Source organism: Hibiscus syriacus, unplaced genomic scaffold, assembly GCF_006381635.1.
Source record: "Hibiscus syriacus cultivar Baekdansim isolate YM2019G1 unplaced genomic scaffold, ASM638163v2 tig00111166_pilon, whole genome shotgun sequence".
NCBI lineage: Eukaryota > Viridiplantae > Streptophyta > Magnoliopsida > Malvales > Malvaceae > Hibiscus > Hibiscus syriacus.
The window spans coordinates 530,124-548,576 of NW_024063008.1; the positions used below are offsets into that span (position 1 = coordinate 530,124).

General features: G+C 33.1%; 3 protein-coding genes across 3 annotated transcripts in view; 2 read left to right on the forward strand and 1 right to left on the reverse strand.

Moving 5' to 3' along the window:
* Positions 1 to 4,861: 4,861 nt before the first annotated feature.
* On the forward strand, positions 4,862 to 8,078 carry LOC120155183. Its single transcript, XM_039166766.1, has 3 exons — positions 4,862 to 5,933; positions 7,485 to 7,604; positions 7,677 to 8,078. Exons 1-3 carry the CDS (start codon positions 5,766 to 5,768, stop codon positions 7,758 to 7,760), a joined length of 372 nt encoding a protein of 123 aa, XP_039022697.1. The 5' UTR covers positions 4,862 to 5,765; the 3' UTR covers positions 7,761 to 8,078.
* A 4,258-nt stretch (positions 8,079 to 12,336) lies between these two features.
* Positions 12,337 to 17,088, forward strand: LOC120155224 (SPX domain-containing membrane protein At4g22990-like). The gene is made up of 10 exons (XM_039166800.1): positions 12,337 to 12,515; positions 12,941 to 13,061; positions 13,506 to 13,817; positions 13,984 to 14,088; positions 14,200 to 14,654; positions 15,068 to 15,369; positions 15,801 to 15,982; positions 16,222 to 16,412; positions 16,523 to 16,656; positions 16,826 to 17,088. The coding sequence occupies exons 1-10, from the start codon at positions 12,463 to 12,465 to the stop codon at positions 17,062 to 17,064; spliced, it is 2,094 nt and encodes a 697-aa protein (XP_039022731.1). The 5' UTR covers positions 12,337 to 12,462; the 3' UTR covers positions 17,065 to 17,088.
* Positions 15,367 to 18,453, reverse strand: part of LOC120155225 (protein FIZZY-RELATED 2-like) — a 34,939-nt gene continuing 31,852 nt past the window's right edge. Inside the window, exon 11 of the transcript XR_005518953.1 lies at positions 15,367 to 15,378. The gene's annotated coding sequence lies outside the window, so the exon portion shown is untranslated. The remainder of the gene's footprint in view (positions 15,379 to 18,453) is intronic.

The following is an 18,453-nucleotide window of genomic DNA, read 5'->3' on the forward strand; positions in this document are numbered from 1 at the left end:
GCTCTGAATATTTTGGTAAACTTATATTACCATATGTCTATTATTGTATTTTACTATTATTTGTAATGAGTTATGTTTTAAAAGTCAATGTAATATCTCTGACTCGTATCCGGGTTGGGATACGGGTTGGGGGTGTTACAGATACACAGATGCAGACTTGGCCAGTGATATTGATTAAAGAAAATCAACATCGGGATACCTAACTACTTTTGCAGGGGGTTGTCTTATGGCAATCAAAGCTGCAAAAGTGTGTTGCATTGTCCACTACTAAGGCAAAGTACATCGCATCTACTGAAGCTTGTAAAAAGATGTTGTGGATAAAGAATATGTTGTTGGAGCTGGGAATAGATCAAGAAAGATATGTCTTAAAGTGCGACAATTAAAGTGCAATTTATCTAGCAAAGAATTCAACATTTCATTCCCGCACAAAGCACATAGACATTAAATATCATTGGATCTGAGAAGTTCTCGAAAAAAAAAAAGCAAATACATCTTGACAAGGTTCACACATATTATAACTAGTCAGACATGATGACCAAGGTAATACCGATAAAGAAGTTTGAAGATTGTTGTTAAGGTGTCGGCTTTCTACTACCTCTCAATTAAGTCGAGAGGGGGAGATATGTTGGATCTCTCCTTAATTGGAGATGTTATAGAAAATTCTAGAGCTTTCTGAAGAAGTGTAGAATTTTCTAGAACATTCTGGAGAACTCTAAAGAAGTGTAGAACTCTCTAAAAGCTTTTGGAAGAGTGTGGAATCCTCTGGAGATGTGTGGAACCTTATGGAAGAGTATGGAAGAATACGGAAGGGAGTGGAAGAGTGTAGAGCTTCTTAGAGTGTGTAGAGTATTCTAGATAATTAATCTCCACCCTTGGATGTAAGTAATCTCCACCATTCATTGTGGAGGTGGAGTAGTATAAATAGGGATGAGAGACTTCATTCCGAACTATCCAAAAATCCAAAAAATACTAAGAGAGTCCACTTCTTAGAGTGAGAAACTAGAGAGTTGGAGAGCCTCTTTGAGAGATAAGATAGATGGCTTGGGAAGTCTTTATCCTCAAGCTTGAGTGAGCCACCAAGTTTGAGTCAAATTTTGTAAACACATCCTTGTAATCTTACTATTCTTTTGTATAGTGGAAGAATCTCCAAATTAGATAATTATACTCTTGTGCTCTCTTTACTATCTTAATCTCTAAGTGTCTATCTTAACTTCACGAAGCGGGAAAGACCGTGATTCCCAACAATATAAATAGATTAATCATTTCAAAGAATATATAATATGAAATTTTTAAAATTATTTTATAATAATCTAAGACTTTACTTGGTTGATTGAAAAAACAATGAAATTGCCCAATGAGAGTGAAAAAAAGAAATTTGAACATGTTTTATAAGAAAAAAAACTTTTCTCAACACTGATGGAGTTTTCGACCCCAACACTTCTCTTGGCTCAACTGGCGGGCTCACTCGCAACCATGATGGAACTTGGATCATTGGTTTCAACAAATATCTGAGACCTTCTTCTATTCTTGAAACTTAGCTTTAGGGAATTTATGAATGTCTTAAGCTTGTTTGGTCCTTGAAATCAATTGTATCAAGGTTCAAATTGATAGCACAGGCGCTTTTGATTCAGTTACCTCCTCTGCTTCCACCGCCAGTTCTCTCTCTCTCACTCAGGCTATCACTCGCCTCTGCCAGCTACCTTGGCAAGTTAACTTCATCCATATATGTCGTGAGACAAATTTTGCAGCAGACTCCCTTGTTAAACTTCCTTTCACACCTGACGGTCAGGTCCAAACTTTTGTTGAAGCTTACCCTTCTCTTACCACGACTCTTGCTAGAGATCTTCTTGGTCCTCCTTATTTGAGGAACCATACAATATGATGTAAAGGCTTTGTCTTCCCTCTATTAAAAAAAACTAAGCAGAAATAAAGGAAGAGAGGTAACCATTTCTCATTCTTATGTATAAAAGTAAATAAAATAAGAATATAAATTAATTCAAAAAATGATTTTTTTCTAGTGGTAATTAAATAAATCCCTAATTAAAATCAATTAAATGAGTAAAAGTCAACATGTTCTTTTACAAGAAAATTATTGATTCATAAAGATTAACTTTGTTTCAGTACAATCTCTTTTTTCCTTTTTATTTTTTTGATAGAAATCAAGGTAAATTCATTTTATCAATTCTTTATATGATTATAAATAGGATCGTAAATATCTCAATGAAGAATATCTAATAATTGGATTAAGTAAAAAATAACAGGAGAATTATTTGATAGAGTGTCTATCATAGTGATGAAATCAGTCGCTACGTTTGCTTCTCGATAGATATTCTTGAAACCTATGAACCATGTTTTGCTGTACAGATTTGCGACTGCTCTCATTAGTGCAAAAGGACTATCCATAGACGGAGGGAAGAGTAGATGAAACAGCCTCGCAACTGTCGGTCTAAATAATAACTTGTTCAAAACTATATTGTCACGTGATTTTGAAATCTTCAAGGATACTCCAAAAGTCAGCTTCCAGCACTTTTCGGACACAATCTCAACTCTACCTTAACGCTACAAATGACCCATTAGTAGCATGTCGTTTCCGGCAATGAACAATAACACTATATCTAAATATGGACTTGTTTCCAAGATAATTGTACGTTAACGCGTACTTAAAGTACATAAGCTTGGAAACAATAACTCAAACTGTTTAGGTTTCTTGCATTAATTTTGCCGCCCACAAAAACATAAGCCCCCAACATCAATTTTTGATGTTATTTTTTCATGGTGACGGTGACTGGTATTATTGAAATAGTAAAGGGCCGCAAGTTAATTAACATGTCGGCTGCTATATCAAGGAAGTGGGCACCGAGCAAATGTATGGGAAGCCACGTGTCTGCATTTAGTACATGCAATCCCCTTCAGGTCCATGCCTGACAAAGATGAGGCCCAATTGACATTCTCCTTTCATATAACAGAGTGCGACGATAGGCCCATTGTGTTTTTTTTAAACGTCATTTCAAAATCTTATATGTCCTCGCCTTTTGTTAATTATTTTTTTAATTTATAATGATTATAAGGTAATATGTATTTAGAATTTTCTTCCGTTACTAATAATGCATGTCATCCTATAAAATAATTGCTCCAACTCAAAACTTGTAAGGAAAATAATTTTCCATTTTACCACTTAGACCCATGTTGATTCCGTTATTTGTTAACTGTAACTAAATAAGATTGAAGAAAATCTGTACATAAATCAAAGGCAGTTAACCACATAAGACAGTCCAGGTGCATTAGATAATGAAATGAAGCCAGCAACGCGCAAACCTGAAAAGGAAATGGTGGTCGGACGTTGACCATGTTAAATTCCACATCCCACACCAATATTCATAAACGTACATTAATTTTTTTATAGTATTAGTGTGAGGTGGTGGAAATGATAAATTAAAGGCTTTACTCATCAGTAGCAAGGCCAGTAACTCTTTCAGATAATGCCCCGAGTTAAATAAAATAAGAGAAATTGTGTTTTTGGACTCTGGTCCTTTTTGCAGTTCGCAGGGGAGACTCATATGTTGGTAGTGGGTGCAAGGCTCGAATCAGGGCGTGGTCCGAGACCCAATGACACCGCAGGGGTACATTCTTTGTTGAATTAAACCTTTTTCTACATTTCTGTAAGCTTTCTTTTTGGTGACTTCAAAATCTGTAGCCTTAGCTACTTTTAAATTGTTTCCTCTTTAGTTTGCAAGTTGGGATTCATCACTCACTGTTTGAACACTGAAAAAGCCTGGATCAGGGCATGAAATTAATTGATTCTGGCATGCGCCCCAGACACAAATAATTACACCAACCATACCTACCTCTTCTGCTAGTTAAGCTTCTAATCAAACCAATAATCAGCATCAAAGACACTAATTGTAGACTTATTGCAACATAATGTGTTATAGATTAGCATTAACGTGTTTGTTATTGAATTATTTTACATTCTTGTAGAGTATCGATACTATTATTATTATTATTATCATTTTGAAAATGGTATAGTGTTATTATTACTGCTACTATATTATGAGATGTTAATATTTAGTTTATTATCTTGATTTTCAAACTTTTTCATATATTTTTTCAAACTCAATCTTGACGGCAACTAATTTGTAATTAAAGAAAGAGAATCCAATTACATGCTTAATAGTTAATCCTACAATTTCTTTTGACCAAAAATGTTTAATACTATTATTATTATAAGATTCGTTTGCAATGAAATTGTAAAGCGACAGGCAAACGTGGCTAAGCGCGTGATGGAAGGCCTGGGCAGGGTTCTCCCTTATCGCTCTCCCCTGCTTGCATGGAGTCCCAGATTTGTCTAAGGTCAACCACTGGTCTCTCACACCATCTCTTCCCTCTATAATCTATCTATCTCCATCATTTACTGTATAGTAATTATAAATAAAAAGGTTGGGTAAAATACATTAGAGGTCATCTATTCTCAAATATAGGTTTGGTTACAAAACTTTCAAAAGTTATTAAACCATCATTAAATTTATCAAACTTTTATAAAGTAATCATTAAATTTTGTCAAACTATTATAAAATAATAATTAAATTGATCAAAATTTTACATTTATTATAACATAACATTGATCATTTTGAAATGGTTCGATAAATTTAATTATTATTTTATTACCTTTGAAAATTTGTTAATCCAAATGTTCATTTGAGCATAAGTTAGTGACTTATAGTGTAATTTATCCAGAAACTTTTACATGCATTCAATTCACCCACTAAAATATTCAGAGCTAAGATTCAAAAACCAAATATCAACAATAATTATAAGAAGAAGAAGAAGCATCCAAGCTTCCCTAACTCCTGGAAATCTTCATCACTACCTTAACACTTTCTTTCCCCTATAAACCTCGGTTTTATTTTTCTCTTCTTCATGTGTTTCCTTGTTGTGCAAAAAGCTGCTACTCTTTCAGCTAAAACATTTATCTACTGATGATTCAGAGTCTTATTTTAAATGCTCTCTTATCTCCTTCAGGTTTCCATACTCACCATTATCATTACCACAGCTGTAACAACTAACTCCACAGTCTACACACTCTTCTTTCATTAACTCCCTGAATTCTTTTGACCCAGTTTTGTTTTCTGAGCTTCTTGGTAAAAAATGACTTTGATCAATATTCCCACTGGTCGTATCCAGGTTAGGAAAACGCTTTCAATTGATAGAAAGCCCTTGATGCTCAAAGATTACCTTAGAGACGATCTGAGTTCTTGCTCTTCTAGTGGTTTCAAATCGTTTCCACGCCGCCACTGTTGCACCACCGTTCGGTTTCTTCTCGAGACCGACTTGAAGAGATCTAATGGTAATTACTCAACTTCTACTAAACGGCTTTTAAAAAGAAGTCGATCGAAGGCAAGTTCAACTTCCACCACCATTTCTGCTCTGCAAAGAGCTTCGGAGGCTGTACTTAACGCCGTCAAGATACTGCCTTTTCCATCCATCAAGTCATCGTCGTCGACGCAAAGCAGTAGAAGGAGGAAAGGGAAAGCCGATTTACCCAGGAGCTTTGCAAGGAAGCTCTTCAAAAGAAGATCCTGGAGAAAAGCTGACAAGGAAGATAATCATGGCCGTGGTGAGATCAAACGCTGGAAATTGTTTCGTAAATTTCTTGAAGAGAAAAACCAACAGTCTCTTGAGATTAATATTAACAGTTACACCACCACCGACACCTCCTCCACTGTTGTCACTACCAGTAAGGTCTCCACGAGCAGAAGCAGTAACAGATGGAAGAAAGTGAATTTACAGCGAAAGTTTTACGGTCTCCGAGCAGTAACTCCGAGAGCTTGGGTGGTGACGACACTGTTTCGAGTAAAATAAATTTACGGGAGAAGAAAAATGTCAGCAATATGGTAGGCGTAACAGGTGGTGAGGATTCCATCAACTGCACTAAGGTGATTCATTCAATATTTGTTTCCCAATATTAATTTTTTGTCCGTTTGTCTGTTGATGGCTTTTCTGATTGGCTGTCGCCTTATTATCCGTATTTAGAGGGGATAAATTATAAAATTTGGTGAGGGGATTATGAAGTTTGTTGAGCGTGGGATCGGCGAAGAGCTTATTTAGGCAAATAACGAAAAAATAAAATAAGAAAATAGGGATGTAAAAGAATTATTTAAGTAAATAGGTTAAAAATTATATTGAAAGTAATATTATGATCGTTATCTGATATTGAATTTGGATAAAATTATCGTGTCTTGTGATAATTAATAGTTTTTCTTTTGAAATGCTAAATTTGTGATTATTTATCAGTGATAAAAAAAAATACACACTGTACATGGGAAGCACACGTAAGGATATTGACTCAAATCATTTAAAAAAAGTTTAAATATGTTTAAATATTTAAAAATATTAATATTTAAACAACGTGGGATATACTATTTTTTATAATATTCTCACATTGTTTGAATATTGATTTTTAAAAATATATAAAATATAATATTCTTATTAATTAGAGTCATGACCCTCATATGTAATGTATATTGCATTATATATGTTTTTACCTGTTTTATTATATGTCTATGCAAGTATCGTGTGAAATACTTTTTTTTGTACAATATCAATTAAGAATTATGGGTTAAATCACAATTTTAATCCTTACCTTTTCATTTTTACTATCAAGAGACACCAAAATCGTCTACAATTGTTCACAATTTTATTAAAATCATCTACATGTGATCACAATTTTGACATTTCAAAAATATCAATAATTGTCGTAACACAGTGATTTGGTGGATTAGGTACATCCCGGATCAAGGTTTTTGTTTGTGATCTTCCGGGATCCAAAGTGGAGAGAACTCTGCAGACCATCAAATTTCCTTGTTTAGAATCTTTAAAAAAAATTAAAGGAGTTAGTTGAGTAGTTTGGGAATTAGGTTAGACAGGAGAATTGGCACTTTATTATACATTACTATAAAACTATATATATATATATATATATATATATATATATAAGCTTGAATGGATTCCATTACGTGGACTGATGTTGGTTAGGTTTAATCTGTACACTTTGGGTCTTCATTTAATTATTTTAATCGATTTGTTTGACATTAATTATTATATAAGTTTAAGTTTACTTATGCTTTCTGAATTTTATATATTGTAATTATATATGGGCCGCTAAGAATAATAATTGTTTTGATTAAAAATGTTGGTCATTGGCGCTTTTAGGTGAGTAGCTTGGGAGTAGGTTAGAAAGGATAATTCGAATAGTAATCAGAGATAATCTAAAGGTGATTAGAGGTTAATTGTCTTTCTAAAAATTTAAGTTATTATATTTTAAATAATTTTTTTAAATTTTTTATTAATTGTTTATTTTTTATCTTAAAATTTTATAAGTTTATCTTATAACGTAATAGAATATCTTCGTTTTTAATTGTAATGATTAGTTTTTTTTTGTTGAAATAGTTAGAAAATAAAAATGATAATCGAATGAATTGGAACAGGATTGGACAAACAACGAAACAAAGCAACAGTTGAGTCCGGTATCGGTTCTAGATTGCCTCTCGATAGAGAAGAAGAAGAAGACGGCTCTGTTTTCGAAGATCAGTTGGCCCGAGTGGAAGGTCCGTCTCTTTCTTAAATACCAAGCTCCAGTAGTTAACAACCGCGATTAACATTTGTGGTTTGACCAACAGGAACCAAAGAAAGGCTCATGCAAAAGATCACAAGGTTTGAGAGGCTGGCTCAGCTGGAGCCACTGGAATTGGAAAAACGGATAGCAACGGCAGAGGCAGAGCTTGAAGATGAAGATGAAGAAGATAAACCTGAATCAAACCATCAGAAACTAGTTGAGCTATCGAAACCCAAAATCCCAGATTTGTTTGTAAGGGAGAGACTGCTGATGGAAGAGTTTGGGGTCAACATATTGAAGAATGAGAATCCGCAAGAATGGAAAGAAGCTTATGTTAAAGAAATGGAGGAGAATGTAAATTGGATTAAGTTTAATGTAGAAAAGGAAGAGGTTGGATCAGCTCTACAACTTGAGCTTTTCACTTCGCTGCTGGATGACTTGTTAATTGATCTCTTTTCCCTTTAATTTCACTCATTTTTTATTTTTTGTCATAATCGGATTCTATTCTGTACATTAAAATTTAATTGCTTTGACTTTTTAATAATGTGGGTTACATGATACATCTTTTTCAGCAATGTAAATTAAGATTCATGGGTTTAATTATGACTCTGGTTCACTAAAACTGTCTGTATCCGATTACAAGTTCATAACATTGTCAAAGTTCAATGACAACTGTAAAGGGATTGGTGAGACTGTGGCCATACTTCTAGAAAAATTAAAAAATTAAAAAATTCTTTAGAATATATATATATATAGTATAATCCAAGTTTAGATTTCTCTTAAAGATCCCTGGTAAATTTATTTTTTTTAAATAATCTTCAATAAGTGAATATAAAATTTTATCAATGTCAAACTTAAAAATAATTAATCACGATCTTAACCTTTTAAATAGCACTCCAATTCTAACAATACATGACGACTATATTTTATGATAAGCGATGTTAGTTGTTAGTGTTTTTATTTGAGTAGTTTGAGAATTAGGTTAGAGAAGAGAATTGGCACTTTATTGTATAATTCTCTAAAACTATATATAAAAGCTTAAATGGAGTTCATTTTGTGGACCAACGTTGGTTAGGTTTGATCTGTACACTTTGGGTCTTCATTTAATATTTTTTAATCGATTTGTTTGGGAATTAGGTTAGAAAATATAATTGACACTTTTAAACTATTTATAAAGGTTTAAATGGGCTGCATTTGATGGATTGACATGTTAGGGTTAGTTAGTGTCCATAATGACTAATAACTTCATAAAATTAAATGTTTAAATTATACCAAATTAAAGTAAATAGATTAGATCTCAAATTTCGACATAGCTAATGGACTAAAATTATAATCGTACCTTTCTTTTCTTCCAAAATCCCAACCACGTGCATCCCACCTCCCATTCTTAGGGAGTAGAACAAAAGAGAAATTGGGAATTTAGAAAAGTAAAACTAAAGAGATGTAGGCCCTCTGATTTTTTTCTGCTTGGGCTAGTACCGCCAACAGGTTTTCTTTATAGCCCAACAATGACCAACAACAGATTTGGTACACAACAGTCCAACTCTTAGAGCTAATGGGGGGAGAGAATTGAAGGTGAAAATTGAACGAGTCGAGTAAATTTTTTTGAGTTTTCGAGTAATTTGACTCAGATTTAAAAATTAATTTATTAATTATTAAAAATTTAAACTATTTAAGTTCTATTTTATAATTCAAACTTTATTTGAATTTTTTCGAGTTGAATTAAGTTTATAAAATTATTAATTGAGTCAAGTCAAATCTAATTTTTTAACAATGAGTCAAATAAAAAATTTAAAATTTTCAAATCGAGTTTTGTTCACTTCTAACATAATTACCAAGGTAAATTACTACTTTTTGTTTGTAAACTTTTATTAGATAAAAGCATCCTAATTGAAATATAAAAAATTTAGATCTACTATATTTACATTTATGTGAAATTTAGAATATATTGTTTTAAATAAACTTACTATAATAAAAATAGCACATGATTGGTTAACTTGTAACGACAGTGGGTAAGCGTAGCCATGCGGATTCAGTTAAAACGTTCAGTAAATAAACATTAAATTAAAGTCTGAATTAATGACACTTTCGACAAGTAAAGGGAAAAATCTCTAGACAAATCAGTTTTTTTTGTTTTTTTTATTCTCCTCTCGGTTCTAAGATTTTATTTTAATTAATTTAAATTAATCCATACCGCACATCTAACTTTAATGAATAAATTTTATGATAGAATATTTCTGTACATAAGTCAGTATTTCATAACAATAAATATACAGAAGTCATGGTAGTCGTCTCATCAATTTTTTTGGGTATAATTATTGGTTAAATTTGGAAAACAATTTATCGGTTTATAAATAAAATAGTGTAATTAAATTAAATAAAAATAGTTTTAATTAAGCACGTGAAAGTGATTTGGATATTTGTCGAAAATGTTAAAGTTTATTAAAATTATTTGCATTAAATTTTAAAGTTTATTTAGTTTTTTGTTATAAAAATATTTCAAAATTTTCATAGTGATTTGGATATTTGAATGATAGATTGTCATGTTAATATTATGACCGCTACATTAATAACATGAATTGTTATGTCATCATTATAATAGTAAATAACATAAACTGTTGGTTAAAGAATTATATTATTTTTTTAAAATTGAGAGCGATATTTAATTGAATGAAAAACAATTCAAAAATTATATTAATTTTTTAAAGGAAATTAAAGGATTCAAATATTAATTATCTTGTCTGGCCAGCCACAGACCGGAGTGCCACCACCTACAAATTGCAAGCTTTTAATTTGCACAAGGCGAGATGGGTCACGAAGTCGACCACATAAAAACTCAACCATTTTCTTGATTGGAAGCGATAGGTTCCCATATTTCTACTTGCAATTGATTATATTTTCTTTTATCGATCTAACATTTTTGTGTTTTGTGAATTATATATATGCATACACATTAATCAGATTTGTTATTTTTAACAAAGGGACTAGAATATAATCTAGAGAATAGTATTTTCACTGTACAATCTCATATAACTTGGTAAAACTAAGTTCGCTGTATCAAATTATACCAAGTAAATAATAGAATTGACAATTGGAACGAGCATTTGTTTTTTGGAAAAAGAAAACAATTAAAAATATTAAATTAAGATATGGAGGAGAGATAAAGTTGTTGGAATGGTTAGGTTGGTCAAATGAATAATTGGCACATGACATTAATATCCATGTTCGTTATGGTATGTACAAATGGACCAACCATAAAAGGACGAAATGAAAAAGTAAACATTATGAACATTTGTTGTATATGTTCTCAATTGACAGCAAATCAAAATTGGCAATCGGATCACTAACTATTACCGTGCCATCTCGACTGTAAAGCCAAGTACTTGTTAAATGTATTTTATAAAATTTAATTACTTGAAATAATTATAATCAAAATTTTAAAAATACTACTAAAAGAATTTAACAAATGAGAAAGGGGAGAGGTTAAGAAGAAAAGACAAGTGGAAAGATGAGAAAGGAGAACTGGAAACTTGTCACCATTATCATCTCATATTGTAAAGATTTGAGAAAAGGACAATTCTACCTTGAATTTGACATTTAAAGTGATGTATATATGAATCTATTTATATAAAAATGACATTCGAAATGAAGTACATATAAATCTATTTTTAAAATTAATAATAATCACCCATTTTATTAAAATAAAGAAATATTAACATTATATATAACATTTTTTACCATTATACTTCTCTATATAACATTTCTTCAATTTTGGCTCTATAAAAGGAACGAAAGCAGGTTAGCAAAAATTCACTAAAAATACAGAGAACACAGTACAAAACTACATTATGTTCGGCCTTTTCTTTTAAATCACATTAATTTTTTTTCTTTTAATTACTAAAATTAAACCGTCAAAATCCACATTATTTGATAAATAAAACATCGGGTTTTCGAAATTTAAAAAAGGAAAATATCTCTCTATTTGTTATAGGCCTCTCCTCGTCACCTCTGTTGATCTACCTATATTTCTATTACATTCTTTCATATATTGAATTTGATCCACACTTTCTCTTTTTCTTGAAATGCGCTTTTCCTCTTCCGTTTTATTTATTTTTATAGTTTTTTTCGTTCGTGGTAGAGTGGTTCTGATTTATTTTATCAGGTAATGCTTTTTCTTTCTTATTGTTTATTATTTCTTCTTCTTTTTGTTTGCTCCTACCTCTGTTTGTTTGCTAAGATAACAACAAAGATGAAGAAACAACTGAAGACAAAGCTGGATTTATTCTTCCATTTCTTTCAGTTTCGCATCCCTGCATTTCGTTACAATGCGATTTCGAGTTTATATAAGTTTTCCTTTTTTTTTTTTTGAGGATTCTCAGTTATAAAACAGGAATCATTATGAATCTCTAGAATTCGCAATCGTTATAATTTCACTGAATCATTTCAACGTCGCATTTGATTTCATTTTTTATTCTAATTACAGAATATCAATGGAAGAGTTCTTTTGTTAATTGTTGCATTTATACATAGCTGTTCCAACTAGAAAACTCGTGTTTTAACTAAGTGATTATAAAGTTTCCTTCAGGTAATTAATTCAGCAATAAGTAAGAACCAGAAACACATGATTTCACTGGCCAATTCGATTAGCGTGACTTTTCCACTCGAGTTTGATGCATTGATAGTTCAATTATATTCTGTTCTATGATACGTAAACGCAATTTTTATCTGTCTAGTGTCTGGTTTCAAACCTTTTTCTCTTGCTCTCTACTTTTTAATGCAAAGGTTGCATATTTTTATAATTTTTCTTGCAGCATTCTTTTAATATTTATTTCATTTATTTGCAGTGAGATATGGTTGCCTTTGGGAAGAGTTTGAAGGAAAGACAAATTCAGGAATGGCAAGAGTATGTTTGATATATTCTCATTTTGTGTGCATTGCTCTTAAACCATTTTCCATTTATCATTTGTTATATACTTTTCTACTGCACCAATACTATGCTTTTTGCTTGTGCAACATGCTGCTAGTTGCAGTTTAATCTAACTATCATCGCCTTCTTTAATATTATATGGTGCTTGATTTGCTAGTTGCTACTATCTATCTTATGTGATGAAGAGTTTACATGTTTCTTTGTATATAATTTAGCAACTTTTTTATTGTCTTTAGTCAAGAATAATCTCAAAAATTATCTTTCCTAATACAGAACAATCCATAGATATGTGTGTGAGACAGGAGGAGAGAGACAGTTTGTTGTGCATGTTAACAAACTTGAATGGTATTAGCAGCGAGGCAAAGATCATGTGATGTGTTCGTATTTCATTTCTCTTGCAGATATTACATAAACTACAAGTTAATGAAGAAGAAAGTCAAACTGTACGCTCATCAAATTGAAGTCGGGACACTAGATCGTCCACAAGTTCTCAAAGATTTTTCAAGAATGTTGGATAATCAAGTATGTCTAAAACTGAACCTAGTATCTGCATGTGGTTATTCTTGGAAAACTGAGACCAAAAGCTTGAATAGAAGGGACTCTTTTATGAACATACTGATATTATGCTTTGTTCCTTTTGCAATATATATACTCTCCTTTTACTACATTTAGATTTTCTTTAGTGTCATCCCTTTTCCCATTTTTTTTAATATTTATGGATTGTTAAGGAGAAAATAGTATGTTAAATATAGAGGGTAGGATATCAGTTTATTAATGGGAAATTCTGTAATTTATCCTTTACCTTTTTCTGTCTTGTTCTGCCTGTTTGTTGTATCACATCTTAAAGCCTCTTTTAACAATCATAGAAGTAATGTTAGTTTCCATAACCTTATGTGCTTTATGAAAAATGTCTTTTACAAGGCTGAATCTGATGTATTTCTTGCTTTGTTGTAACTAAAATTTCAGATTGAGAAGATTGTCCTTTTTCTATTGGAGCAACAAGGTCTATACGCAAGCAAGTTAACAAAGCTTAGAGAACAGAATGACGCTCTTGAGGAGCATCCACAAATATCCAAAATAACTGAACTAAGAGAAGCTTACAGAGGAGTGGGACACAATCTTTTGAAGCTTCTCTATTTTGTTGAAATGAATGCCATTGGTCTGCGAAAGATATTGAAAAAGTTTGATAAACGCTTTCGCTATAGATTCACTGATTACTATGTTAAAACACGCGCTAATCATCCTTACTCTCAGCTGCAGCAAGTGTTCAAACATGTGGTAATGCGCCACACTCAGCAAACTTTGCCTTTCTTTCAATCAATCCTATTTCTATCTTTAACATCCAGCTCTTTTCTAGATGAGATTGTGAAAATATAACAGGTTGGCATGTAGAAGTGGTTTAAACTGTATCCATAAGATCATTTTCTAAATGTATAATTTGCAGGGATTAGGTGCTGTTGTTGGGGCAGTATCTCGTAATCTTCATGAACTTCAAGACCGTCAGGGAAGCTACTTATCAATTTATGATTCGCCCTCCCTTCCTCTCCAGGTTTCTGTTATATATACTTTTTATAAATTTTTCATTTTATTTTCTCAGCAAAATTGTTATATGGTAATAAAGATATGGCTATGCAATTTTACTTACTCGGATCATCTGCAGGATCCTGTGGTTGATTCAATGAAAGCGGCTGTTGATAGGTTAACTCACTCAACAAACTTCCTAAACTTTATGGCACAACATGCTCTGATTATGCAAGAAGAGCTACCTGCTCCCGTGGACCAACGCATTGACGAAGAGAAATACCATTTTATGTCACTCCTCCTGAACTTAGCAAACACGTTCCTTTATATGGTCAATACATATATTATTGTCCCTACAGCAGATAACTACTCCATAAGCCTTGGAGCTGCTGCAACAGTTTGTGGTATTGTTATTGGGGCAATGGCTGTTGCACAGGTGTTTTCTTCAGTGTACTTTAGTGCGTGGTCTAACAGATCGTACTTCAGACCTCTCATATTTAGCAGTATAGTCCTTTTTATGGGAAATGCCCTGTATGCGTTGGCTTATGATCTGAACTCATTAACAGTTCTTCTACTAGGTCGACTTTTTTGTGGGTACGTCTTTGTCCTATTTATCTTCTTTTCTTCTCATCGGAGTTCACAGTACCTATAGTGATTGAGGTGGCATGGTCATTGGGGTTTTTTGGGGTGCTCGCAGTTTCAATATAGATTACAGTATGGTAGGAGTTCTTAGTGTATTTTTTTTGGTACACAGGAGTTCTTAGTGTATAAAGACTCTAATCTAACTATTCCAAATTCTATCTTATTGGAATAGTTGTTATTTTTATCATATGTTTGGCAAACCTGAGTCTTATTGGAAATATAAGTAGGAATAGGATCAGAGATTAAATATGGCTTTAGGACCCAAATTGAACTCACCTATGAATATTATTAATTTGAGAGACTAGGAGGTACGTATCATTTTTACTTTTCCATGTAGCTTGATAAAATTAATCTTGTCATTACAGATTCGGTTCTGCAAGAGCTGTTAACCGCCGGTATATCAGTGATTGTGTACCACTAAAAATCCGAATGCAGGCATCTGCTGGATTTGTTAGTGCCAGTGCTTTGGGAATGGCATGTGGTCCTGCTCTTGCTGGCATACTTCAGACAGATTTCAAAATTTACAAGTTAACATTTAATGCAGTCACTTTGCCAGGATGGGTTATGGCTGTTGCTTGGCTCGTATATCTGATATGGTTGTGGTTCTCATTTAAGGAACCAGCTCGTTATATGGAAGAGAATAATTCTCCTCGTGCAACAAATGGTGGTATGTTTTCTTCTCAGTTTGGCTTGATAGTTTGGAGCTCTTCCTTTTTTAATTTTCTTCTTTGTTTTATTTAGTTACAGGAACGGTTCAACCCGACCCGATCGAGTCGGGTATTTTTTAAAAATTCGAGTTTGGGTCGGGTCGGATTGGGTTTAGGATGAAAAATACCGACTCGACCTTACCCGAAAAAATATAATTTTATTTATATATTTAAGAATAATTACAATAATACCTCTCTATATATTATTTTTTCAATTAAATCACTATTTTTATTGAATAAAAACAATATTTTTATTATTTCGGGTCATGTCGGATCGGCTTTCGGATTTTATCTCAAAAAATTGGGTCGGGTTGACCGAAACCGACCCATACCCATCCCTATTAATGCATTAAAAATATTGATACGCGCATGTTCTCCCATGTAAATACAGAAAAGGCAGAAAAAAGTAAACTTGAGAAGGGTCTTAAACAACCATTGCTGATTACTTCGGAAGAGAAGAAAGAAGATGATGAAGACCCAGAAGCTGATGGAAGTGAAGAAGATCCCGAGGAATCTCGTCGTCCTGCTACATCAATGGTTTCAGCCTATAGATTACTTACACCCTCAGTCAAGGTATATGTTAAACAATTACTGACTTCAGTTTCAAAAGTTATATAGCTTAGTTGAGTGTCCATCTGAAGGTATTTGCAATATTGAAGTCGTTAGAATACTTAAATGGGAAAAAGTGGACAAGCAAGATGTTTATCTTCATCAACTTGTTTGTACTTGTGTATAGCTCTAACCAAAGAAAATGATCTTAGTTGTTGATATATTTGGATGTTCTCTAACCCGAGTTCTAATGATATCATCAGGTTCAATTGTTGATATATTTCATGCTCAAGTATGCAATGGAAGTTCTACTTTCGGAGTCTAGTGTCATCACCTCATACTACTTCAACTGGTCAACAGGCACAGTTGCCATCTTTCTTGCATGTCTTGGCTTAACAGTTCTTCCTGTAAACATTGTTGTTGGGAGCTACATTAGCAACATGTTTGAAGACAGGTATTTTGAAAGGCCTGTACCTTTTTAACATAAATCGGTATTCATATTGTTGTTGATCTTCGCTTGGGAATTGTGTATCTAATGCATCCATTTTCGTTGGTTCGTTGCAGGCAAATTTTGTTGGTATCTGAAATTGTAGTTTGTATAGGTATACTGCTGAGCTTCCATATAATAATACCATACTCCGTACCCCAGTATGTATGCTCAGGGCTCGTCATGTTTGTTTCTGCTGAAGTTCTCGAAGGTAAAGATTATATAATTTGGTTTATACCTGCAAAGGGAACTTGATTTTTCGTAAATAGGACTTTCGCTTCTAAGAATTGAAGATTTTGTTCATATTACACCGGAGTACAGCCGAGTCTGTGGTTTATTGATTGGGCCTTTGTTGTTCAAAATTTTCTTGACCTCCGTAGGTGTCAACTTGTCACTGCTATCTCGCGTAATGTCGTCTAGGCTGTCACGCGGAACCTACAATGGAGGACTGCTCTCGACGGAAGCCGGGACTATTGCTCGAGTGATTGCAGATGCCACAATAACAATAGCTGGCTTCTTTGGTCAGAGTCAACTTTTGAACATCACTCTACTTCCTTCACTACTGATATGCGTTGCCTCTATCGTTGCTACATGCTGTACCTATAATTCTTTATTTTGATCAACTCCATAAAGAATAAGAAGAAAAAGAAATCAGTATCTCCCTCGCAAAATTCAATGATAATCCTTCACAGATTTTACCTATTCAAATTAATTTCCATCATCATTATCTTTATTATCCAGGTTTAGTAGGTGAATGTAGAACATGGATATGTATACAGAGCGAATGTATTGAACTTTTTAAATTAAATTGTGCACATGCATTAGTTTAATAAATTTATGAATATTTATAGCTAGTAGTTTTTTCCATAAGGTGCATTAAACCATGCCCTACTTTCTTTCCGTACTTATTTGTCCGTACAATTCTTGTGTCCATATAAATGTATGTACAAATTAGAATGGATTGGAAAATCAGCCAACCTGGACTTCATTGAGTGTCCTATGCCCTATCCTTTCTCTTTTACCGGGTGGAAAAAAGTAGTTTAACTCATCTTAACTGGCTCCGAATATGTCCGGTACCAAGTTTGCACCATATAACATTATTCCATGCAGATTGGTCAGTTATCTACGGTGCCACCTAAACAAAGGACCACAGAAGCCATTGCCAAAGCTGTTGAATACATGAATAGTCTTGACCAAACAGCTTTACAAGGTGGATCCATCTTGGAAAAACTATGGGTCCGGTTTCAACAGCCCATTTGGAGCTCCAACCCGTAATCCGATTATTAACTCATCTGTTACCTTCAATTATTTCTTGGATCCTCTACACCTGCAGAGATGTGTTCAAGGGATTGAAACCATAGTGAAAATCATTGAATCAGAGTCTTGGCAAGAATGTCTTAATATGACCGATTTTCCCCCTGTAAATTTGTAGCCTAAACATTACAACTCCTCAATGCCACTGGAAGTGTTAGAGGAGACGTGGGGCCTGAAATAATTGATGAGGTTGTTGTTATATATGAACTCTTTGGTTTCTATGTTGGAAAAATGGAGTGTGGATATTTGAATTCTGATGAGTTAAAATAATTTAAGCACATTATTTGAACTTCAATCTGAACCTTCTCAAAGAAGGTGGAAATGGTCAAATTCACTTTCTGATTTGAAAGCTGTGGCTTGTCTATAACGCTTTCAGTGTTTTGTTCTTCAGTTCAACAGTGTAAGAATGACATTATGTGTTTCGTTTTGGAACTTTTCTTGGTCATTTGATGTGTGTACATAAAAGAAATTTCTATGAGAAGGAACCGTTTCCTTAAGTTTTACAATTTGATCAGCTAAATGTAAGGAACAAGTTTAGTTCACGTTAAGAATCCACCAATTTTGTCGGTTTGAACTTATAACACTTCTTCATATCTGAGCTCTACAAGAAAATGGTTGTAATAAAAGAACAATAGTCTGTTAATTAGTGAAGAAGATGAATTGAGTAGGCTTCTTGCTGAATGCTGATAGGAGT

Bases quoted from the DNA above. Each gene is read 5' to 3' on its own strand.
- LOC120155183 (XM_039166766.1), top strand. From the start codon at position 5,766: ATGGAAGAAAGTGAATTTACAGCGAAAGTTTTACGGTCTCCGAGCAGT. The intron at 5,934-7,484 runs GTGATTCATTCA...GAATTGGAACAG, and splicing joins ATTCCATCAACTGCACTAAG to GATTGGACAAACAACGAAAC. The intron at 7,605-7,676 runs GTCCGTCTCTTT...TTTGACCAACAG, and splicing joins TCAGTTGGCCCGAGTGGAAG to GAACCAAAGAAAGGCTCATG.
- LOC120155224 (XM_039166800.1), top strand. From the start codon at position 12,463: ATGGTTGCCTTTGGGAAGAGTTTGAAGGAAAGACAAATTCAGGAATGG. The intron at 13,062-13,505 runs GTATGTCTAAAA...CTAAAATTTCAG, and splicing joins CAAGAATGTTGGATAATCAA to ATTGAGAAGATTGTCCTTTT. The intron at 16,657-16,825 runs GTAAAGATTATA...TGACCTCCGTAG, and splicing joins TTCTGCTGAAGTTCTCGAAG to GTGTCAACTTGTCACTGCTA.